The sequence below is a fragment of the Pan paniscus genome, chromosome 13 (assembly GCF_029289425.2).
Source record: "Pan paniscus chromosome 13, NHGRI_mPanPan1-v2.0_pri, whole genome shotgun sequence".
Lineage (NCBI taxonomy): Eukaryota > Metazoa > Chordata > Mammalia > Primates > Hominidae > Pan > Pan paniscus.
Genome location: NC_073262.2, coordinates 110,928,815 through 110,953,717, shown reverse-complemented (window position 1 = coordinate 110,953,717; position 24,903 = coordinate 110,928,815). Strand labels below are relative to the sequence as shown.

The window sequence follows — 24,903 nt, the reverse complement described above, 5'->3', positions numbered from 1 at the left end:
AACCCCAGAGGCGGAGCTTGCAGTGAGCCGAGATCACGTCACTGCACTCCAACCTGGGCAACTGAGCAAGACTCTGTCTCAAAAAAAAAAAAAAAGATTTAAAAGCTTTGCCCTTTTAGACATACTATATATTTTTACAGTGGATATAGCTTTAAGATATATGATAACTGTATAAACTAAAAAGTCAGAAATGTCTACGGAATAAGGCATAAGAACAGCATTGCAGTAGTCCCTCCTCATCCATAGTTTCACTTTCCATGGTTTCAATTACCCACAGTCAACTGCAGTCCAAAAACATTAACATATTTAGAAAGAGAGAGAGCACATTCACATAACTTTTGTTGTAGTATATTATTATAAAACTGTCCTATCTTATTGTTGTTGTTCATCTCTTATTGTGGCTAGGCTAATTTATAAATTTAACTTTATCATAGGTATGTATGTACAGGAAAAAACATAGTATTTATAGGGTTCAGTACTATCTGTAGGTTCGGACATCCACGGGGGTTCTTAGAACATATCCTCAATGGGTAAGAGGTGACTGCTGTTTTCTAAGTAGAAAAATTTTACCTCGTATGTAGGGTAGTAGAAAATGAGTGAATGGTACAAAAAAGATATTCAGATTGTACAAGGCAGGATGCTCCAAGTACTATGTCAACAAGTAAACTGAGAAAAGGGATACAAGGGAAAACATATTTTAACAGAATGGACAGAGGATTCAAGGCTCAGTAAATAACTTGCCAAGTCAATTTAGTTATTAGGAGCTTACTTAGGAATCATCCTATACTTCATTATTTGGGTTCAGAGAAGATTTTTATGCACAAAAAGAACAAGCTGCCAGGCGTGGTGGCTCATGCCTGTAATTCCAGCACTTTGGGAGGCTGAGGTGGGTGGATCACCTGAGGTCAGGAGTTCAAGACCAGCCTGACCATTATGGTGAAACCCCGTCTCTACTAAAAATACAAAAATTAGCTGGGCATGGTGGCGTGTGCCTGTAGTCCCAGCTACTCGGGAGGCTGAGGCAGGAGAACTGCTTGAACCCAGGAGGCAGAGGTTGCAGTGAGCCGAGATTGCACCACTGCACTCCAGCCTGGGCAACAGAGTGACATTCTGTCTCAAAAAAAAAAAAAAAGAACAAGCTATCACGACTAAAGAACATATATTTTTGCTTATATTTAATCATTTTGCTTTATGTGAAAGATTCCAAAAATAAGGAATAGACATACATAAAATACATAGATATCATCATAAGTCAAAGTCCCATGAATAATACCTGAGAGCAAAAGCAATGATGGAGCTGGGTTCCTTCTCGCAGACTGCAATGGGCACTCGTTCGTGTTCATACATTAAGTAGTGTTTATCTGGATCACTATGCAAATTTTTAAAATACATAAGTTAACTAAGTACTCTAGAGTTAAGAATATAATTAAGAAAGCCAAAATGTATGCAGATATGATAACCTGAATCATTAGGAAAGAAAAAGATTTCAAGAGAAAGTTTTTGAAGGCAATTAGAAAATTATCAGAATTAATTAGGTTTCAAATCAGAGAGTTCTGCAATAGTCACTCCAAACAAACCTTTCCATACTGCCAAGACTCTGGCCACAATAATCTCAAAAAGAATTTAAAATGAACAGCAGAAGTCTAAGATATTTTGTTCCATTATAAGCTAGAGAGAAAAAGTCTTCTAGAAATTGTGGAGAAGACATACTACTAGTTCAATAATAAACAATGCAACACAACCACTTTACTATTATCACACAAAAAAACCCAGTGTAGCTCCATTTCAACTTAAATTTTGCTCCCCTGACTCCGACCCTAACTCACCTAGGCACTGTTAGGCACAGTCATTTTTAATTTAGGTGCTACTTACTGAACACCAAACATGCCAAGGATACAATATGAAGAAAAACTATTTTTAAGGATCTTACATGTGTGAGATGTTAACAATACAATGGTGAAAAAAAAAAATTGGCACCATAGGGTTTATAGTGTAGTGGGGGTAAAGAAACAGATAATCCTATACATAAATAAATATATATCTCTGTGGTAAGTGCTATGAGGGAATTGCTACAGAATGAATGTTTGCCCTCCCAGCCCCCACAAAATTCATATGTTAAAATCCTAACCCCCAATGTTATGGTATAAGGAGGTAGGGCCTTTAGGGGGTAATCTAGGTCATGAGAGTGGAGTACTCTTGAATGGGATTAGTGTCCTCATAAAAAAGACTGGACACAGCTCTCTCAGCCTCCTTCCACCACATGAGAATACAAAGAGACAACAGCAATCTACAACCCAAAAGAGGACCCTTGCCAGAACCCAACCATGCTGGTACCCTCATCTCAGACTTCTAGCCTCCAGGACTGTAAGAATTAAATTTCTGCTGTCTATAAGCAACTCAGTCTATGGTAATTCATCAGAGCAGCATGAACAGACCAAGACAGGAATCATAAGAGCATATAATAGAAACCTACTCTGACTGGAGCAGGAGGTAAGGGGTAAGGAGTAAATTCTTCTTAGAAAGAACAGGACTGAATGATTAAAAAAGACTGTGTTTCACAAAAAGTGGTTTAGAGAGAAGAGAAACAAATAAAAAGAAAAAAACTATATTAAAAAAAAAGTTTAAAGGTCCGGGTCCAGTAGCTCAGTACTTTGGGAGACAGAGGTGGGCAGACCACCTGAGGTCAGGAGTTCGAGAGCAGCCTGGCCAATATGGTGAAACCTCGTCTCTACTAAAAATACGAAAATTAGCCAGGTGTGGTGGCGCACACCTGCAGTCCCAGTTACTTGGGAAGCTGAGGCAGGAGAATCACTTGAATCTAGGAGGCAGAGGTTGCAATGAGCCAAGATCACACCACTGCATTCCAGCCTGGGTGACAGAGGGAGACTCTGTCTCAAAAATAATAAAAATTAAAAAAATAAAAATAAATGTGAGAGCATGAACAAAGACCATAACATAAGAGGGATCCAAGCCCAATCAAGAAACTGATATATTCAGGTCTAAAGTAGAGAAAAAAGGGACCTTTTATATTTTACTGTCATGTAACATATCATATACTGTACTGTGAGTCCTAACTGTATCTTCCCAAAGATTATGAGCTCCTAAGAGTGATGACAGTTACTTACAAATCTTATTCTACATCACAGGACACTTAAACAGGCACTAAATAAAAGTTTAAATACTGATTGAATAAATATGTAAGTCAGTTAATAAAATAAAAGGCCTTATTAACAAAAATGTCCACTTTTTGGATACACTTGTTCCATAACAAGGGCAGCATTTGATAGCCACATGGGTCAACCAGTGGAAGAAAAATAAACTTTCACAGCCAGCCTATATTCTTTCCAAATTTGAGTGCACCCCATAAAAAAAAGATCACATGAAAACTTGTACAAGTCACTGTAGTTCATCATCAGTGCTAGGACAATGCCATGTCCCAGCAAATCAACTACCAACCTCATATATAACCAGCAATATGTTTTTATAATTATTAAATCAGTGGATATAGCCACATATCTTTGAAAAAAGATAAACAAACAAGTGTTTCCAGAACAAGTAATTCAAACATTTATAAGTAACACTGGCTAGTGCTTTATCCACTCATCTACTATATCATAATGATTATATATTCTACAAATTACATTGTATCAAAAGACATCTCTTTTACTAAAATGAAATAAAATTTAGGATTGAAAAATCATGCATCAGATAAATATATTTAAATATGAAGCGAGCAACTAAGGAAAAATAACCCCCCTGCTAAGAGCCACTGGTTTTAATAATACTTACAAAGGAAATGGAATAGGATTATAGCTATTTCCTGGAAGCAAATTTGCAAAGATGGCTTTCATGGTTGACTTTTCCTTCACTTGGCTGTCTGTGGATCCCAGCAAATGCCCATCAAACACATCTAAAATGAAAAATAGTCTACTTATATATTAATATTCACAGAGAATAAGAAATATAAACTGCTGACTTTGGTTCTTTTCCTTTCGGAATATGGACATATGTATACTATACCAATAACAGTTTAAAATTTCTGATCAAGGGAAAAGACCACTATGGGATAAAACAGGAAACAACAGTGAAGCATACACAGCATGGACTCCAAGGGACACTCGTTTTTTTTAAACATCTCTGAAGCACTGTGGCTATTACACCCGAGTTAAATAGCAATTTTAAAGTTAATTTCAAAGTTTATACTATAATTTAAGTAGTTACCACCTAAACAGAAAGCAAGGCATGAATCTGTTATTATGAAGCAAATATCTGTCCTTAGAGAAATGGCTGTAATTCATGTAAATCAATGATATATCTTTCAGTCTTAGATACAATGAAATATGGTAAAAGTGACTTAACCTCTACCTTCGGAACTGCTGGCTGTATCTAGCTCAGGGGGCCCTCCCACTGACTGTTCAGACATGACTTCAGGTGGTGTAGGCAATTGGAGATGAGTAGAACTGGTGGAGCTCTGGCTGGACAAAGTTGTTAAGAAGCGATCCTCTAAAGAAAAACACAATCTTAAATGAGTCATTTACATACATTAAGTCCATGTCTACCTAATATTTTTTAAATGCTCATTCATATGCCTACTTCCTAAAAGGTAGAATTTTTACTTTTTAAAAATCATCTAGGTCATGTAGCTCATGTCATAGAAATGGACACAAAAATCCAGAAAGATTATATATGACTTGACTACAATCAAATCCTGGTAGCAGTACCGCAACTGTCAACCAAGACTGACTCCTATCCAACACGCTATCCATTATACCACAATGCCTACCTAAATATTAGTTTTTAGTTTAATAGAGAATGAAATTAGGACACTCTGAGAAAGACGGCATGCGTATTCTGGGAGAGAAAAAGCAATTATAATAGAAAAATGCCAAGAATTGTAAGTTGAGCTCCTGGTTCTACAGTCTATGTAAATTTCCCCACAAAGTTTCTATGATGACACCAAGTTATTCAATGAAATACTGTGAAAGACATCTTATGTCTAGACAATATTTTAGTGACATTAAAAATGTAAATTAAACTTTACAAGATTTTTGCAATGAAACCTGGGGATTGACTTTGTAATAAGCAAAACAAATTCAATTTACTTTTTTCTGTTTTTTCTTCCCCTAATAGCAGCCTTCTTTATATTTCATGTATTTCTATAACCTGATTTATCTTATTGCAATACACTATATGATAATCTTAATCTGACAGGATTACAAGTGCTCTACAGGAAGGAAAAGAAGTCTATGAACAACAGCATCGGAAAAACTGCTCAAACAGTTTAAAACAACTTATACAATAAGAAATTTCTTTAAATCCTATGGCAAGTGATCACCAGACTCAAGAACCAACCTTTTTCTCCATTCTGAAGTCCTGGAGAAATATTCCGTGGAGATGCATCCATCGCACTTATCTGTAGAGAAGTAAATACTTTGTTCTTATGGAAAACATGAAAATCACATTCAAAAATTTTTTTAATCCAGTGAATCTTAAACTTTTTGGTCTCAGGACCCATTTATACCCTTAAAAATTACTAAAAACCCCCTTAATATTTTTAATTAGCTTTTGTTTACCTTAGAAATTTTTACCTTATTAGAAATTAAAACAGAGAAAGTTATTAAATGTGCATGAACTCATTTATAAATAATAAACCCATTAATATAAGTAACATTTAAACATGTAACATACCGATTTTCTAAAATTAAAAAAAAAATTGGTGAAAGAGTAGCACTGCTTTACATTTTGAAAAATATCTTTAATGTCTAGCTAAATAGAAAATAGCTAGATTCATATTTGGCTTCTGCATGTAATCTGTTGAGATACACCATTATGATTGAAGTATATGAAGAAAATCTAGCTTCATACAGATATGCAATCGAAAAAAAAAATAAAAATGAGCCAGGTGTGGTGGCTTACGCCTGTAATCCCAAAACTTCGGGAGGCCAAGGTGGGTGGATCACCTGAGGTCAGGAGTTTAAGACCAGTCTGGCCAACATGGAGAAACCCCATCTCTACTAAAAATACAAAAAATTAGCTGGGTGTGGTGGCACACGCCTGTAATCCCAGCTACTCGAGAGGCTGAGGAAGGAGAATTGCTTGAACTCGGAAGGCAGAGGTTGCAGTGAGCCACGATCGCACCACTGCACTCCAGCATGCACGACAGAGTGAGACTCCATCTCTCAAAAAAAAAAATTTTTGCAGAGTCCCTGAAAAGGTCTTGGACTATCAGGAGTCCTTGAACCACACTTTGAGAATTGCATTCTAAATAGTAGCTCGCTTCCTGGAATTAAGCATCTAGGTATAGATATATCTATCTATCTAGATAGATAGATCGATAGACAGATAGATATATCTAGATAGATTGATATATATCTAGATAGATCTATAGATAGATATAGATCTATACAAGATTATTAGGTGTAAGGGATAATCCTAAGTATTATATCTATATATATCTATATCGATATATCTGTCTGTAAATATCTATATAGATATATCTATCTATAAATTTGTGGTTTTGGCCACTATGTTTGGGATAATCTGTCACTGAGCAAGAGAAAACTAACACAGTTGAAAAAGAACTTACGCAGTTCAAATACCTTAAGAAAAACCTCTTATTTAAGCACGGAGATTTTAAAAACAACCAAAACTGCGGAGTATAAAATAAATGAGCACCCTATTATACTCAGAGCATCCACCGACTTTCCTCTGTAGCACTTGCTGTCACCATGATGCTACCCTCAGTGATGCAGCAAACTGTAGCTTTTATAAACATTTCAAATAAATAAATTATAAGTGATCATTTTATTTCAGGTTATAACATAAAAGTAATCCAGGTCATAGTTCCTTGAAACCTCACAAATTCAAAATGGAAAACCCTACTGGATATCATTACTAAAGTACGTATTAAACTATCCCTGCTAAGTATTATAAATGAAACTAACTATATTTCTATTGATTAAGGACCAAAGACAAGACTACATTTCATACCTTGCTTTCTTCCCCTTGTCTCAGTCTTCCAGGACTTGGAGGAACTGAAGGTCTCTTTCTACCCTTCTCCTGTTGGAAAAGGTCCTGCAACCTGTGGCCAAAAGCAAAAAATATATATATATATGGTTTGTTTCTAGCCCCTTGAGTGCTGTTTATAAATTTTCTCTTTACAACTTTGAAATCACAAAGTTTTCCTATTTGGATTACCATAGTCTTTAAAGTTATATATAAATAAGAGTAAGTTTTTGTCATATCTAATTAACCAGGAGCATTTGTTGATCTCACTATAGTTGTAAAAAAAAAAATAGCAAATTATTATAAAGAAAAATACTTCTAAAAAATAAATATTTAAATAAAGGCATAAGATAAACATATCAATATACAATATATTTGAAATTGCTGGCCAAAAACCAATAGTGACTTATGGCATACTAATTCAGTTAAAAACAATTCAACAGCACACACATCTGAACAACATTGTTTCAAATTATATTAGAAACAGCATCAAAGGCTGTTCTCCTCTTTGGTTTCTACATCTTCACAAGCTACCTAAAATATAGCACATATATTTTAAAATATAAAGAGGAAAGGAAAGTGACGGGAAACAAAAGGCTCTTTAACTTGAGCACAAAATGAAACATCCATAATTTAAAATTTTTAAGTTTTAAGATATCACATTAGAACAAATGTGGCAATAATATTAAAGAAAACCAGACTGCAAAATCACACCTGTTATTCCAAGCTTGCAGCACTTCACAGAGACTTTGTTTCTTGGCAATGAGTGACTCAAAGACCGACTGCAGTTGCTGAGGGGTATCTACAGAGGAAGACATGAGCCTTGCTTGCATCTTCTCAATCCAGTTCTTGAACTCACCTTCTTCCATCTACAAGGAACAGAAACAACTTCAGGAGACAGAGACACTATACAGACATACCCCAAAAGAAACTGCTATTAAGTTAATAATTAACTTTTGAATTTTCTACCAAAGAAATAAATTACCTCTTTCTGTGCAAAAATATCTTCCATTTTTTCCTCTCTTGTTTTACTAAATGTATCAGTTTTCAAAGATGCAAGTCTTTCATCAATGGCAAGATATACCTGTGAAACTCTAACAATAGCGAGAACATTAAACACTTTAGAAAGGGTGAATCAAATTTTCTATCTCACATAAATAGAAAAAAAAGCTACATGCAAAATGTAATTGAAATTATGTTTTACCTAATTAAGAATTACATACAGTTTTGCAGAGTAAATAAGACCTAAAAGGATGTACTTCAAAATTTTAAGTTGTTATGTCTAAAAGAGTTTGGCTTCTTTTTTATTATCTTTCCATAGCGTCTACAATTTTCTTTTTGTACACCAAGCATGCATAGCATACAATTAGAAAATTTACATTTTCAAAGAAAGTAAAATGAATAAATCTGATACTTTAAAATAGCTGTAAATAAACAAAAAAGATGATAAAAGAAACTGAACTTACTTTTGAAAGAAGTCCTTCAGATCCTGAAGAAGGGACACTTTTAATGGGGCCTGACGCTTAATGAATATTTTGGGGAGTGGAACACATACTTCAAGAAGCCGAATGGGAGAATAACTGAGAAGAAAATACAAGGACCAATAGAAAATGAAAAATAGCTTAATATCTTGAATAGAGCTGTATCATGATGTTCAACTATATCCTATGAGGCATAAGAGGAAAAGTTTCTATAAAATCGTATTTTAAAACAATCACAAAAATAATTTTTAGCTGTTACAATAAATATCCTCCCCAATTCTGGAGGGATTTTGTTTTATCTTTCATTACGCTGTAGTACCATCATTTATCCCTTGAAGTTATCCTTACCTGCTGTAAAACCAAAAACGATTGTTATAAACCATCCCTATTAATAAGGAAACTAAAATACCTACAACTAATTGTAGGTATTCATTACTTTCCACCTCCTGAAGATTCTTCATGAGTCTTTGGTTTCCTTTCCACCTGAGGGTTTGTATCGACTAATAAATGCTACAACCCGACTCCCCTGCAAGGCCCTACATGCACGGTTAAAAACTCTTGCTTAAAAAAGGAAATAAGCTCTAATTAGCAAATATCTCCTGAGGGTCTATTATGTGCCAGACACTGTTTTAGGTGCTGAGGATATAACACTAACAATTCCTGTTCTCATAATTTAGGAAAAACAAGATTCAGGTAACAAACAAAACAAATACATATCAGATGTTCAGTACTATGGAGAAAAATATAGCAAGAGAAGCAGAGTGCTAGGATGGGGGAGTGTCAGGGCAGGTGAAATGTGAGCAAAGACTTGTAAGACACAAGGAAGCAACAAGCAGATATCTGGGGAATGAGCAATTCAGAGAGGGAAGAACAAGTACAAGGCTCCCAGGCAGCAACCTACCTGACATACCTGAGGCCCAGTCAGGAGGCCAGTGGGGCAGCAGCAGGATAAGTGAAGAGAGAGCAGTAGGAGGTAAGAGCAGAGAGGTCCTGGGCAGCCAGTGCAGGTAGATTAAAGGCCAGTAAGTGGACTTTGGCTTTCACTCCAGGTGAAACAGACACCCTTTGGAGTGTCTAGAGCAGAGGAGTGGCCTTAGCTGATTGCCCCTTAACAGAACCACTCTGACTGCTGTGTTGAGAAGAGGCTAAAGGGACAAGGCCAAAGGGAGACTGCTAAGGCTACTACAATAATCCAGGTGAAAGATAACAGAGGCTCAGCCCAAAGTGGTAGTGGTAGAGTTGGTAAAAAGTGCTCAGACTCTGGATATATTTTGAAGGCAGAACCTGAAGGCTGTCTCAAATTATTTAATACCACAACGGCAACTATCAATTCTTTGAACACAGACTTTTAGCTCTATCAGAAATATGTGATTATCCTTCTGATGGTTAATGTCTTGGCAAAAATTCTGACAGACTTTCAGATGCCATCAGATGCCAAAACAATGGTTAAGAGTTAGGCCAGGGCCCGACATGATGGCTCACACTTCTAATCCCCACACTTTGAAAGGCCGAGGCAGGAGAATCACTTGAGCACACTTCAAGACCAGCCTGGGTAACAGTGAGCTCCTGTCTCATATTTTTCTAAAATTTTTATATTAAAATTTTTTTTAAAAAAAGAGTGAGGCTGGTAGTAGATTGACCAAGGTTCAAATCATTACTCCACCACTTGAGAGCTCTGTAAGTGAATGATCGTAAGCTCTGTAAGTGAGGATAATAAGAACTATTTCGTAGGGTAAAGAGTAAATAAAATAATACTGAAAGTTCTTAACACAGTCTGGTCCTCTGCATTTATAAGGGTACAAATGGGGAATCCCACAAATTAATTCAATCTAGTAATGGTGAAAATGTTAAAAAATTCTTAAGGGATTATGAGATCTGAGATCATGCACAAGATTCCTAGGATTTCTTACCTGAAAGACGCCACCATCTGGTTATAGGAGAAATACTGGTGATAATCATGATGGATGGAGTGACCACAGGGCTCAGCGTTGGCTCTGCGAGTATACTGGTGCCCATAAAACCTAAGTTCAAGGTATTTTGCAAATGACATAGACCAGGACTCATTGGAAAGAGCAACAACTGGTGTTACCTGGAATTCAGCAAAAATAGTTTACCTAATCACATATTGAGAATCTCTTTTTCAAAAAATAACATTTTCTTTTTTTTTTTTTTGAGATGGAGTCTCGCTCTGTCACCCAGGCTGGAGTGCAGTGGCTCGATCTCAGCTCACTGCAAGCTCCGCCTCTCAGGTTCAGTCCATTCTCCTGCCTCACCCTCCTGAGTAGCTGGGACTACAGGCACGTGCCACCACGCCCGGCTAATTTTTTGTATTTTTAGTAGAGACAGGGTTTCACGATGTTAGCCAGGGTGGTCTCGATCTTCTGACCTCGTGATCCACCTGCCTCAGCCTCCCAAAGTGCTGGGATTACAGGTGTGAGCCACCACACCCAGCCAACATTTTCTTTTCTAATACAAACGTTAATATATACTGACTGCAGAAAACTGGGAAAAGAATGAGAAAGTTCAAAGGTGGGTGGACTTGGGGGTGGTGGAGGAGAGCAGCATTACCAATAAATCCACCAACAACATCAATATACTAGTATATGTTTATTTTTGATGTATTTATATATATATATACACACACACATATACATATATACATACATACATGGACACACACACAGCCAGTATATTTGTAAATAAAAACTCCTATAGTTTCATAGTCTTTTACTTAGCAATATATTGTGAATATTTTCCCACATAAAATATTCTTGCTCAACTTTTCAAATGGCTTCAGAGTATCTGGACATGTATTGAACCAATCCTTACTGATGTGCCTTTAAGACATTACAAGTTTTTCCATACTGAGATGATGTTCTGATGAACATCCTTGTATATACATATTTACAAATATCCACAATTATTCCCGTGGGATAAATTAATAAAGGTGGGAATTGGTAAGTCAAAGGGCATAAACATTTATATGATCTTTGATAATTTTTGCCACATTATCTTCCAAAACAAGTGCACCAGTGTATACAGTCTCCAACAATATTTAAGAATATCAATTTCCCCCACTTTCTTACCCAATCCTAGGAATCAGAATTGAAATTTTTGAAATGTAACCTCCTAAAGAAAAAATTTTAAAGAGATTTTACTGATTTATGCTTATCTGACTACTAATGAATAACATTTATTTGTTATTTGTTTAGTAGCCATTTGCATTAAATTGCATTGTCATGTCCTCTGCCCATTTTTCTATTATCATGGCTCATAGAAATTTGGTATTACATATATTTATGTTTAGTCATAGATGTTGTATTTTTCCTTGACACTAGAAGTTTTTCATTTTAGTGTAACAAAACTTACCTTTTCCTTTCTAGCATAAAAAAGCAGAAGTTTTTGTTTCAAAATAAAGTGCATATAGCAAAGCATGTAAGTCATAAAGATCAAATTTAAGTTATTCATTTAGTACCATGGTCAGTCTACCCAGTTAACATATTCTACAACAAACTATTACCAGCTAACTAATAGGAACTAAAGTCGGTAAGAACAATTATGAAACTAAGACTGAGAATTGCTAGAAATAATTTTATGTCTGTATGTTTGCTGCTGCAGGTGCAACTTTGATTTTGCCCTTCTCTACCACTGATTAATGTAGGTCGTGCTATTATTTTATATATAATTCCCATATGTGCCTTCCAAAAGCACACTTTGAAATAACCCAATTAAGGCCAGGCGCTGTGGCTCAGGCCTGTAATCCCAACACTTTGGGAGGCCAAGGTGGGCGATCACCTGAGGTCAGGAGTTTGAGACCAGCCTGGCTAACGTAGTGAAACCTTGCCTCTATTAAAAATACAAAAATTAGCTGGGCATAGTGGCGCATGCCTGTAGTCCCAGCTACTCCAGAGGCTGAGGCAGAGAACAGCTTGAACTCAGGAGACAGAGGTTGCAGTGAGCAGAGATCACACGACTGCACTCCAGACTGGGCGATAGAGCAAGACTCTGTCTCAAAAAAAAAAAAAAAAAGAAAGAAAGAAAGTACCTAATTAAGGTAATAAGTTAAATTTGGAATATTTTATCCAGATTGCAAGCAGTCTGGATAAAAATCATATATTAAAAAAAACACAATATTGGCACCAAATTTTTGCCCCAGAGTTAGAAAAGTAAAGAAAGGCACAAAGAAGAAACAAAACACATGTCCTTTTCTCAAGAACATGCATAAAAACCAATAGAGATCAATTTCAACATGGTCTCATCTGTATGTGAATAGAAATGCTCATATAGGCTCGAATTTATTATACAAATATCCTAATATACTGCAGTTATTGCTTTACAAGTCTGTCTCCTCCCCTAGAGAACAGAAGTCATTCCTTATTCTTTTTTTCATTCCTAGGGCCTAGCACAGTATCTGGCACATAAATGGTACTAAATGTTTGTTGAATGAATAAACAAAATTGAGATATGTCATGATACAACCTCAAGATACTTTACTGTATAAGGCACTTGTATTTTATTTAATGACTGATACATTCCTAAGATGGGATCTTCAAAAAACGAATACTAGATTGAACGTACAGCACTGGAAGGTAAAATAACAATGACAAATAGAGCTCTATAACAAATAACGAATCCAGTACCATATAGGAAACCTTCTCCTCAGAAAAAAAAAAAACATACAAATAAAGAAATAAATGGCAAACAAAATATAGTAATAGGGTCTATTTACCTGTTTGCAGATTCTACACCAGGAATATGTAAGAATTGTATGCTGATATCCAGGTACTGGAGAATCTAACTCCTTCAGGATTATCTGCACACAGCCTTGGCCATGAACAAAGCGCCGAATATGATGTACCATGGGGGTATCACAGAACATGCTTGGACACTGATAAGAAGGCCTTTGACAAACAAAAGAGCCCTTCTCACATTAAGCATGAAACAGAAATCAGAACCACTGTCAAAGTGCAGCATGACTAGTGAACAATCTGCACAAGGTACTCATGCTGCTCTGAGCCTGCAGCTGAACATCGTCTTCAGCTACAGCACGGTGATAGTTTCCATTTGTTAAGCACCTTCTATTTGCCAAACAATTTTAAAACATTTCCTTTTACCTTCTGATAATTCTAGGGATTGTTATTCCCTATAAAGGGGACTAGTAAAGTGCTTTGTCATGTAAGTGGCGAGTGATGATGCTAAGACTTAAACTGAGGTCTAGATGATTCCAACATTTTACCTCTCATTTGAATCACTGTAAAAAAACAGGTATCCGAAAAATGTTGATGGTAGGGTAATTAGATGGGCAGAGATATGAGGGATGTTCTGGATAAGAGATCTCAGTTTAAATATGAAATAGATTATTACTTCTTTGAATGATATACTCCGATATGCACTATGAAAGTGAGGATCATGTAACCGTCACTTAACATCCGACTCATGTTTACATTTTAGGTTGAAATTTTGAGCATCAAAAATGTGTAATGGAACAGAAGGAAGAAATATGTTCTTACCTGAAACAGTATCTCTCTAAAAATATTCCTAATGTAAGATCATTCTTTCCATAAAATTCCATTGTTACAATCCTAAAGAAGAGACCACCTCTTAGAAACATAAGAATTACCATGCCCCAGAGACATTTCATGAGACCACAAATTATGATTACCTATTAAATGTATGGTACTTACAATGAAGTATGAAAGGAGGTAATGTTCTTTGTTGTTATGAAACAGGTTTTAATAAAACAAGTTTAGACTTGCCACACTAAAGCATCTTTTTCACTCCCAATCCACTAGTGTCTTATGAAACTAATGAGGATGCATAAACTATAATATTAATTTAGTAAAACTGATCTGAGTTAAGAAGAGGTAAAGGTTTCCTTTACAAAGGCTTAAGCCCTGTCAGCACAAGGTGGGACTCTGGTCTCCTACTCTCTTGTCCATGCCTTTACTGAGCATGCAAAACAGCAGTTCTTGCTAAAGTGCCAGTTTCTAACTTTTTATCTAACCTATAAATGCTCACAAGACAGTTTGGCTATATAACTGTTGAAATCCACATCTTATTCAAGCCTTCACCTATATATAAACTCCCAGAGAAAATTCCCATGGGTTCTGCCAGTCCCAAGTCTTCCTGCTGAAGCTATACTACTAGAAGAACCCATGAGCTCACTGCTGGAAATAAGTGTTTCAGTTATCCAAAATTAAAACACAGAATATGTTTTGGCATGGAGACAGTGCCCCCAAACAAGAAGTTATGTTCCATAGTACTTTTAAAACTAAAGGTGAACATGTAATGTAAGGCTATGTATGTCTGTGTGAGGTTTTTGTGACAATAATTTGAAAAAAATAATTTAAAACATAAAATGTATTTCAGTTTCTATCAATCTACTTAAGTTTTAGACTAAAACCCATTAATAAAGCAAAAGGTTGACTGCTTTTATAAAAATTATGCCTGAAGGAAAACCTGCCTAAATTGTACATGCTATCATCAAAATGCTTATAAACAAGCTTTTTGTGTGTCAACTTTCTCATATTTTTAAGTACAGGTTGGGCATCCCTAATCTGAAAATCCAAAATCCAAAATGCTCCAAAATCTGAAACTTTTGAGTCCTGATATGGTACCCCAAGAGGGAAATTCCACAACTGAAACCTTTGCTTTCTGGTGGTTCAATGTATACAAACTTTGTTTTATACATAAAATTATTACAAATCTTATATAAAATTAACTTCAGGCTACGTGTACAAGGTGTATATGAAACACAATGAATTTCATGTTTAGACTTGGGTCCCATCCCCAAGATAACTCATTAAGTATATGCAAGTATTTCCAAATTTGAAAAAATATTAAATCCAAAACACTTCTGGTCCCAAGCATTTCAGATAAGGGAAAGTCAACCAATACAAATTCCTCTTCTATCCCTCACACTTTTTTCACTCTTAATATACTCTCATTTACTTCTACTCATGAACAAACATGTATTTTCATCTTTACTTCACAAGTTTAAAAGTTCTATCAATTCATATATGACCAGCAGTGTGCTGTGTACCTAAATACAGGTCCTAATGATTGTTTTTTTGTTTTTGTTTTTTTTTAATTGCTGGAATTCTGTTCTTATGTGGAATAGTGTAGGGGGAAAAGAATCCTACCAAGGACTGACACAGGCACTAGGAGCATTGCTGGACTGGGCAGAAGAGCTGCTGAAGAGCACACAAAGTCTCTGGTGATTAATGGGATTCAGACAGTCCACCTGAAATAGAAGGAATGAATGGATGAGCAAGTGACTGCAACCGCATTCAACCCCAATGCACCAAACACACTCCACTCTATTTGTAAAGCCTCCAGTTATCACTGTGGGGGCTCTGGTCAAGATTTAAAACTACAGAAAACTAAATATAAGGAAGGGCAGTTGGTTTTTGAGAAAAGACAACCCAAAAAGTTTCAATTAAACTTAAAAATACAAAACAATGTCTAGATAGCTTGTTTTCTTAACTTACTCTTTATTTTACACAACTGCACTAAATTATTTTGGAAAAAAATTAATTAAATATACCCATATTTAACAGTCTGAACTGATGGGATATAACATCAATCTGAGACACCCAGAAATCTAAATTCTAAAGTGTTTATTTATCTATGCTTACGGCTGTTTTTGATCATTACAAAGGTAAAACCAGCTCTCTGTTAAAATTGAAATAGTATAGAAGCATATGAAGAAGTTCATAAAATACACAAAACTGCTCCTCCTATGATTCTACTCCACCTCCTAAGCTGAGGAGTTTGACTCTGTGGTTTTAAAATATCTATTCTTTTTGCTAGTTTACATACCTGTCCCACATACACACATCACTTCCTAAGTACAAACAGGGGGTTTTGTTTTTATAAATATGGAATAATGCAACACATGTTAAAACATAATTTGCTTTTTAACACTTCAAATATATCATGGGCTTTATCCAAGTCATTAAATGACTTGAGATCCTGCTCATCCTTAAACTGTTTCAATAAACATCTTTGTACATATATTCTTAAAAAATGCAAGCACCCTTATATAAGCATACTTAATTATTTCTGCAGGATAGATTATAAAAAGTTGGAGTCCTGGGTCAAAGGTATATACATGTATGTGTAAATTAATGGAGACTTTCCTATCACTTTCTATAAATTTATACAAATGTACATATACCTACATTTGTATAAACTTACATAAAATTTATGAAAGGTGTTTTTCCATGCCATCATTAACCATGGGTCTTTTACGACTTTCCTTTTTGTCAATCTGACAAATAAAAAATTATTTAGCACCACTATTATTTAGCACTTCCTTGACTACTAGTGAAATTGAACATACATTATTTAGCACTTCCTTGACTACTGGCGAAATTGGACATCTTTTCGTTTTATTAAACAATTGCATTTCCTCATCTAGCAATGGATTTGTTAATTAGTTTTATTGCTACCATTATCAATAATGGATCTATAAACCTTCCTTAATTTGCTCTCAATTTATGCCTAAAAAGAAAAAGATCACTGTCATAGTTAAATAACAAGGTAAAATGTTTTATGTTAAAAAAAAAAGAGCTAACTTTTTTTTAGAAAACAAATATATTTGCTGCTAACTTTTTTTTAAAAACACAACTATTTCCTACAATAAGCTTCCATCTCTCACTCCCTGACACAAGGATCCAGGATTATCATACCACATCCAAGTCATGTTGTCAGAAATTTTAAGCAGCTCCACATTTCCCCTTACTTCAGGGATCTTCCTAGCTTACTATAAGCTCATCTTAAAACCCTGAAACCCAGTTTCATTACAATTCTGCTTCATACATATTAAAGTAACACATAAGCCAGCAGACTCAAGACAAAAACAAAAATAGCATAGGAGAAGAAATATTTCACAAATCTGCATGCAGTCTGCCAAACTGATTTTTTTAGCCTGCCTTTGAGGAGTCATTCAACACATCCTAAATGCACAGGAGCATCAGAAAGTGGTCTGGCTCACCTTTGTTGACCACACAGCATCACTCAGAATAAGCCCTCTCTCTTCATCACCCTCGTTTTTGCTTCCTGATTTGCCACTTGAAGTACTTGATGCATCCTTTGAATGAGCAAAAGGGTCTGAATTTTTGGGCTGAATTCTTCCTCCTCTGGCTCGATAATCGGCCAGCATTCTACCCAAGCTCTGGCTATCGCCCAGATGCTCAGCAATTCTAGTGCTCACTAGCTCATGTGAGGGTAAGACTTGAATAGACTTGGCCTGAATACTTCCATTCATGCCCTGAAGTCCAGAGAGATCCCTGAGCAGCTGTTTCTTCCTCCTGTTCTCCATTTCTTTGAATTCTTTATTGAGGAGAGGAGACCAGTAAACCTGCTCGGCAAAATAATCTCGGGTAGAGCATCTCATCCCCTTTTCAGTTAAAAGAAAGGGTTCTCGGAATGTGATTACTGGGGAGATACAGAGGATCACATCTTTTAATTCCTGCTTAAAGGCCAAAGAATAAGTATTTCGTTTATCTTCAGAGGAGGTGACTTCCTCAGTAACATATAATCCAGTGTCATCCTGTAGAGGGTCTCTAAAGGCTCTTATCTGGCTTTTGGGATCCTGCAGCACAACTGTTTGCTGCAAACTCTCTGGCTGCTTGCTGCCTAAAGCATCTTGTTGGTCATCCACAGGGAGTGGCAACAATGATTCCGGTACAGGTGCAAAGAAAGCACAAGGGAGACCCGCCGGGCAAGCTGTTGTGCTATGTTCTTGATGCTTCACAGAGGCAAAAGCCTGCGGAAGATTTTTATTTTCCTGCTCACCCTTCTCAAACACAATCCTCGATTCCAGCAAACTGCTATCAGCACAGGGCAGAGACTCAGGAGGGATGTCAGGATCCCAGGGGATGGAACCTCCACCGTACTGCTCTTGGACAGCCCCCTCATGCCCTCGTCCCTCAATCAGGGAATGGAATGAAGGGTTTTGCATTAATGTGGGAGGCATAGCAAATTCATCCATGAGAAAGGATATTTCTAGTTGAGAATGATAAGCAACACAGATCATAAATATTAGGATCTCCTTAACTCGAGCCAGCTCATAATCAGAGCCTCCTCTTAGCTTGATTGTACAGCCTAGGTGCTGTGGACAACCTTCAAAAAACATCAGTGTCTTGGTTTGCTCTACAAACAAAAACAAACAGAAAGTTAAGATGGTGGAGGTGGCAATCCAGAAGTCCAAATAGAATTAATTCACTCTCTTAACATCTGTAAAAGAAAAACTCTTACACGAATAAGATCACAGTTGCCTATCCTCACTTACCCACTATTAATAGGTATTTCCTAGTAAGTAAACATTGTAGTAGTGATAAGTTAACTCTTTTCCTCAGGTCAATCTATGCTAAAGATCACTCACCATTAGGCAACTGAAATATCTGCATATAAAATTTGTGACAAGTGCCCAGGTGTGGTTTCGTAAGCAGCTGGTCCATTGACATCACTAAATCACCTTGGGTCATTCGACTGATTCGTTCCAAAACTTGCTACAAAACAGAAAAACAATGTATTACAAAACTAGAGAAGAATAAAAATCTTTGTAAATTTAATCTGGAAAAGTAATTTTTAATTTTTTAATGGAAAAATTAAAAAATAACATTCACAAATTTCCTTTTTAATAAATATATGATGAATTTTTTTATTCTGGATTCTTCTACACTTAGTTGCTTAGTAATCAATATATGCCCACTGAAACCTTACTCATATTAATAACATTATAAAAATGCACTTAAGTATCATGGATTACCACAAGATAATGTGGAGAGAAAAACAACTTCCTAGAATTGGCCCCTGTTCTGCACAGGGTAAACTTTTCAAGGGAGAGAACGTTTTCTGCTTGAGCAATTCTCCAACAAAAACGAAGGATCAACAAATACCTAGTGATTAACTAATGTCCATTTCACTTTTGGTCTTGTAGACACCAATAAGTATTACATAATCAATTATACTTTCTTCCAGTTCCAGTCTGAAATTCTGAATCTTAATAAAATAGGTGCCATATCTTCTGTCCCACGTTCAATACAAATAGAACAGCAAAGAAAAAAAGATTCTTGTATACCTACCATACGTGCATATAAATTTAAAAGCTGTGATTTTTTTTAAATACAATAGAAAATTAAAAACACTCACTGACTTCACATTAATGACCAAAGTAATGCCATGTTCCAATAACATGTCCTGGGCAATCCGAGACACTGTTTTCTCAACAAGAACCAAGGTGGGTCGAACATCAACTATTCGCTGGACATAATTCTTCAAGAATTCCCTTTCCTAAGTAAGATAAATCAGAAATATTACACCTGGTAAAATGCAGTATCTGGACATATTAAAATATCATCAGAGTGAACAGGCAACCTACAGAATGGGAGAAAATTTTTGCAATATACTCATCTGACAAAGGGCTAATATCCAGAATCTACAAAAAACTCAAACAAATTTACAAGAAAAAAACAAACAACCCCATCAAAAAGTGGGCGAAGGACATGAACAGACACTTCTCAAAAGAAGACATATATGCACCCAACAGACACATGAAAAAATGCTCATCATCACTGGCCATCAGAGACATGCAAATCAAAACCACAATGAGATACCATCTCACACCAGTTAGAATGGCAATCATTAAAAAGTCAGGAAACAACATGTGCTGGAGAGGATGTGGAGAAATAGGAACACTTTTACACTGTTGGTGGGACTGTAAACTAGTTCAACATTGTGGAAGACAGTGTGGTGATTCCTCAGGGATCTAGAACTAGAAATACCATTTGACCCAGCCATCCCATTACTGGGTATATACCCAAAGGATTATAAATCATGCTGCTATAAAGACACATGCACAAGTATGTTTATTGCGGCACTATTCACAAGAGCAAAGACTTGGAACCAACCCAAATGTCCAACAATGATAGACTGGATTAAGAAAATGTGGCACATACACATCATGGAATACTCTGCAGCCAGAGAAAAGGATGAGTTCATGTCCTTTGTAGGGACATGGATGAAATTGGAAATCATCATTCTCAGTAAACTATCGCAAGGACAAAAAACCAAACACCGCATGTTCTCACTCATAGATGGGAATTGAACAATGAGAACACAAGGACACAGGAAGGGGAACATCACACTCTGGGGACTGTTGTGGGGTGGGGGGAGGGGGGAGGAATAGCATTAGGAGATATACCTAATGCTAAATGACGAGTTAATGGGTGCAGCACACCAGCATGGCACATGTATACATATGTAACTAACCTGCACATTGTGCACATGTACCCTAAAACTTAAAGTATACTACTACTAATAATAATAAAATAAAAATAAAAAAGAAAATGTGGCACATACACACCATGGAATACTCTGCAGCCATAAAAAAGGATGAGTTCATGTCCTTTGTAGGGACATGGATGAAGCTGGAAACCATCATTCTCAGCAAACTATCACAAGGACAAAAAACCAAACACCGCATGTTCTCACTCATAGGTGGGAATTCAACAATGAGAACACTTGGACACAGGAAGGGAAACATCATACACGGGGGCCTGTCATGGGGTGGGGGAGGGGGGAGGGAGAGCATTAGGAGATATACCTAATGTAAATGACAAGTTAATGGGTGCAACACACGAACATGGCATATGTATACATATGTAACAAACCTGCACATTGTGCACATGTACCCTAGAACTTAAAGTGTAATAAAATATATATATATATCAAGATAGCTTGACTATTATCAATCTTAGACTAAATTTTCTTCATCCACAAATAAGTCTGTAAGCAAATTAATGCAAACACAGTAAGAATCTCATTCATCATTCTAAACTTGATTATGCTGACAAGAGTTTCGGGAGAAATTCCATTCTCCAACTAACTTTCCTTGAAAGATTTTCAATTCTTAATTTAAAAGCCAAGAATCCAATTAGCTAGTTCAGAGGTTAAAAAAAAACAAGAACAACAAAAAACCTAACCTCACAACTCCCAAAATAAAAGCAATTTCTAAGTTTTTGTTTTTGTTTTTTTTTTTTTAAGAGACAGGGTCTCATTCTGTTACCCAGGCTGGAGTGCAGAGGTGCCGTCATAGCTCACTGTGACCTCAAAGTCCTGGGCTCAAGCAATCCTCCTGCTTCACCCTTCTAGGACTACAGGCACACATCACCATGCCTGCCTAATTTTTTCTATTTTTTGTAGAAACAGAGTCTCACTATGTTACCCAGGCTGGTCTTGAACTCCTGTCCTCAAGCAATCCTCCTGCCTTCAGCTCCAAAAGTGTAATCACAAGTGTCAGCCACTATGCCCATCCCTAAGTTGTTTTAGTAGGGTTATGAATTCTCTCCTCTACATTCTGAAACCAACATGAGTTATCCCTTTTTCTGGATCTCTGAATAAATAACTCTAACAGATGCTATTTCAGCTACTTCCTAATTCCAATTTCCCAACAGATCATATAATACCTAGAACAGCTACAGTTAAAGATCTCAAACATAATGCTAATAGAATTTTATCACAAAGGCTTAATTTCAAAAGAAATGAATATTGTGGCTCACGCCTGTAATCCCAGCATTTTGGGACGCCTCGGGCGGATCACCTGACATCTGGAGCTCAAGACCAGCCTGGCCAACATGATGAAACCCCGTCTCTACTAAAAAAATACAAAAATTAGCCAGGCGTGGTGGCAGGCACCTGTAATCCCAGCTACTCGAGAGGCTGAGGCAGGAGAATAGCTTGAACCCGGGAGGCGGGGGTTTCAGTGAGCCAAGATTGCACCATTGCACTCCAGCCTGGGGGACAAGAGCGAGACTTCGTCTCAAAAAAAAAAAAAAAAGAAAAGAAAAGAAAAAGAAAAAAGAAGTATTTCCCTTTATTTCTTTAGAGTTCTCTACTAAAATGTCTAGTCAAAACCCATCATTTTTACTGATAGCACAGCTGAATTCCAAAGAGAAAACAGCCCCAGGTCACAGAGTTCTTAAATAATACAGCAGAGTTTTATAAAGCACTGTCCCTTTTACTACAACTCATTTTCTCTTATTGTTATCTAGGAAATCAGTACGAAAGTGATTGCTCCTACCACTCTTGAAAAAAATGTATTTACCTAGGAATTTTCAAGTAATGCTTTTCCTAAATGTTTCTGGAACCCAGCATAAGTGTTTCCACTATAATAAAATATACACATTCCCTAAAAGCTTCCATTTTGAATGACCACAAAGTAAAATTAACAGTATTTATGGGAGAAAAGGAGTTGGAGCAGAAAACTTAAAACCTATGCAACTTTATACCTTCAGCACTAATAAAAATAATAATTGGTACCTTAAGAGGAATCATGGAGAGCCCAGGCAGAGAGCTTCATATGGCATGAGGCTGCCTCAAGTAAAATTAAATGCACAAAAACTATTGCAACACTACAACTAGAAATGGAGCTCTGAGCAGCAAAGCTACCAAGAACCACACAGAGATGCGGGTGTGCCTCCCTGGGGAGAGAGCCCTGCAAGCAAAAGCTCACTTTTACTTTCTTAAAATAGAGCTGGAAGGGTTTCTGCCTGTGTAGCAGCTGAGCTGAGACTGTTTTCCTTTCCGGCTGAGGGTTATAACCTACTGCAGCTATTCTGGGCCTCCTTGCTTAGGAAAAACCACTGAGAAACCAACACAACTTTCATCTGACATTATTCTGTTTGCCAACTACATATAAGCTAATTGATGTTCTAGAAATATGTTTTAGTAGCATAGACTGTATTACAAACCAGAGATTCCATTAGAAATCTGGTAAGTTCGAAAAATTCCCACAGTAAATCAGTGGATTAAGTGGGAAAGGGAAATTAGTATTTGGATTTTCACTTTTTCTTCCTTATATCCTTGAACAGTCACATGTTACCTTTAACACTTTGAAACTTTAAAAATAATGAGTGACAGAGGTTTTGGTAAGCTATCAAGTTTGCCTATCCAATTTAATTAGCTAGAATTAAGTCAAAATCATTAAGAGTTTATAAGCATCATGGTACACAAACATCCCTCTAAATTATTATTTTCAGTAGTAAATTCTTACCTGAAGCACAATAGGATCAATGCAAGTAAACTTAGTTTCTTCTCTGTAGAGATACTCAATGGAACACTTCAACAGAAGAATTTTGGGGTTTTTAATACAAGAATTCATCTACAAAAAATGAACAGTTTGTTAAAGTGTTTAAAGGTTTGCATTTTACAGCCCTCCTTTAATTATAACTTTAAATCTATATTGTTCATAATTCCTACTAACTTAATGTATCTCATATTAGTATTAATATACTCTCATTTAGTTCTTTTATGGTATTAAATTTTTTCAAAGCAAATAATATGTTCAGAACAATGCAAAATTCTTCAAAAAATGGCTTTTCTTTCTTAATACTACTTTGATCTTCTATACTCTTTAACTTTTTTTTTTATTTCTGATGTTGTAAGAAGAAACATCATGCCCTGAGTGTGCACGGAGGGAGCAGTATTTAATGACGGGTTACTTCACAAACTCCAAGAAATAAGCAACTTTAAAAGCATATTTTAGTCTGTCTAAAATTGAAGAGGAGAAGAGGGAGAACAGAATTAAAATGCCTCCTGAACATATTGCTAATATAATAAATTTCCAAACAATCATTAAGGTGGCAAGCTGAAATAGGAAACATGAAGTTCAAAAAGAAAATCTGAAAGCATCTCAAGAAGCAGAGACTCAAATAATATACCCTAACCGTGTGCTTAAAGCCACAGGCAGAATAGCAATTGAGGTTTCAGGCTGACCAAGTTTATGGACCCCAAACTGGCAAACAGTTCCGAAAACAGTGACTCACCAGCTGGGAAACTCAATTCAGGACTCTTTTTAGCAACTACAAATCAAGGACTATCTCTAATCAGTGGGGCAAGACAGTCATTCATGCATATGTTTCCACCACACCTACATACAAATTTTCCTCACTTTCTGAGAAGGCACAACATATTTACCTCTTAATTCAACAAATATCATTTAATTTGGTTTAAAGTTCTCCTTTAAAGGGTAATGTGTGGTTTTAGTAAGACTCTGTGTAGAAATATTGACTGATGTGGAATTATTACAATAAACTACGCGATAAGTACAAAACTCAAGCCAAGTATATTTTTATTTATCTATGGTCACTAATAATTTTCAGGAATCTTAATGCCTTAGAAAAAACTATATTAAGCTCAACTTAGAAAAAAAATGAAAACAAGACTAGAGTTCATCCATCTGGTTGCTCAGGCTAGAAATCTGCCTCAGCTCTCGCTGTAACAAAATCAGTATCCCCAGAAGTGGGGCCAGGGTATCTCTGTTTTGAATGTTTCCGCTGGTGATTCTGAAGCACAGCAAGGTTTGAGAACACTACTATAGAACAATGTTATCTCAAAATGCAAGGACCAA

General features: G+C 36.2%; 1 protein-coding gene across 17 annotated transcripts in view; it reads right to left on the bottom strand.

The window, feature by feature from the left end:
* Positions 1-24,903, bottom strand: part of PIKFYVE (phosphoinositide kinase, FYVE-type zinc finger containing) — a 92,617-nt gene that overhangs the window by 14,772 nt on the left and 52,942 nt on the right. For all 17 annotated transcript variants that reach the window (XM_003820821.6, XM_055109041.2, XM_055109040.2 and 14 more), the window contains 16 exons: positions 23,548-23,655; positions 19,647-19,787; positions 18,877-19,003; positions 17,485-18,644; positions 15,629-15,729; positions 13,997-14,068; positions 13,216-13,387; positions 10,397-10,575; positions 8,472-8,585; positions 7,991-8,099; positions 7,720-7,874; positions 6,991-7,081; positions 5,353-5,413; positions 4,366-4,503; positions 3,790-3,910; positions 1,274-1,369 (listed from right to left, as the gene is read on the bottom strand). In XM_003820821.6, the coding sequence (XP_003820869.2) occupies positions 1,274-1,369; positions 3,790-3,910; positions 4,366-4,503; positions 5,353-5,413; positions 6,991-7,081; positions 7,720-7,874; positions 7,991-8,099; positions 8,472-8,585; positions 10,397-10,575; positions 13,216-13,387; positions 13,997-14,068; positions 15,629-15,729; positions 17,485-18,644; positions 18,877-19,003; positions 19,647-19,787; positions 23,548-23,655 (2,945 nt within the window). The remainder of the gene's footprint in view (positions 1-1,273; positions 1,370-3,789; positions 3,911-4,365; positions 4,504-5,352; positions 5,414-6,990; positions 7,082-7,719; positions 7,875-7,990; positions 8,100-8,471; positions 8,586-10,396; positions 10,576-13,215; positions 13,388-13,996; positions 14,069-15,628; positions 15,730-17,484; positions 18,645-18,876; positions 19,004-19,646; positions 19,788-23,547; positions 23,656-24,903) is intronic.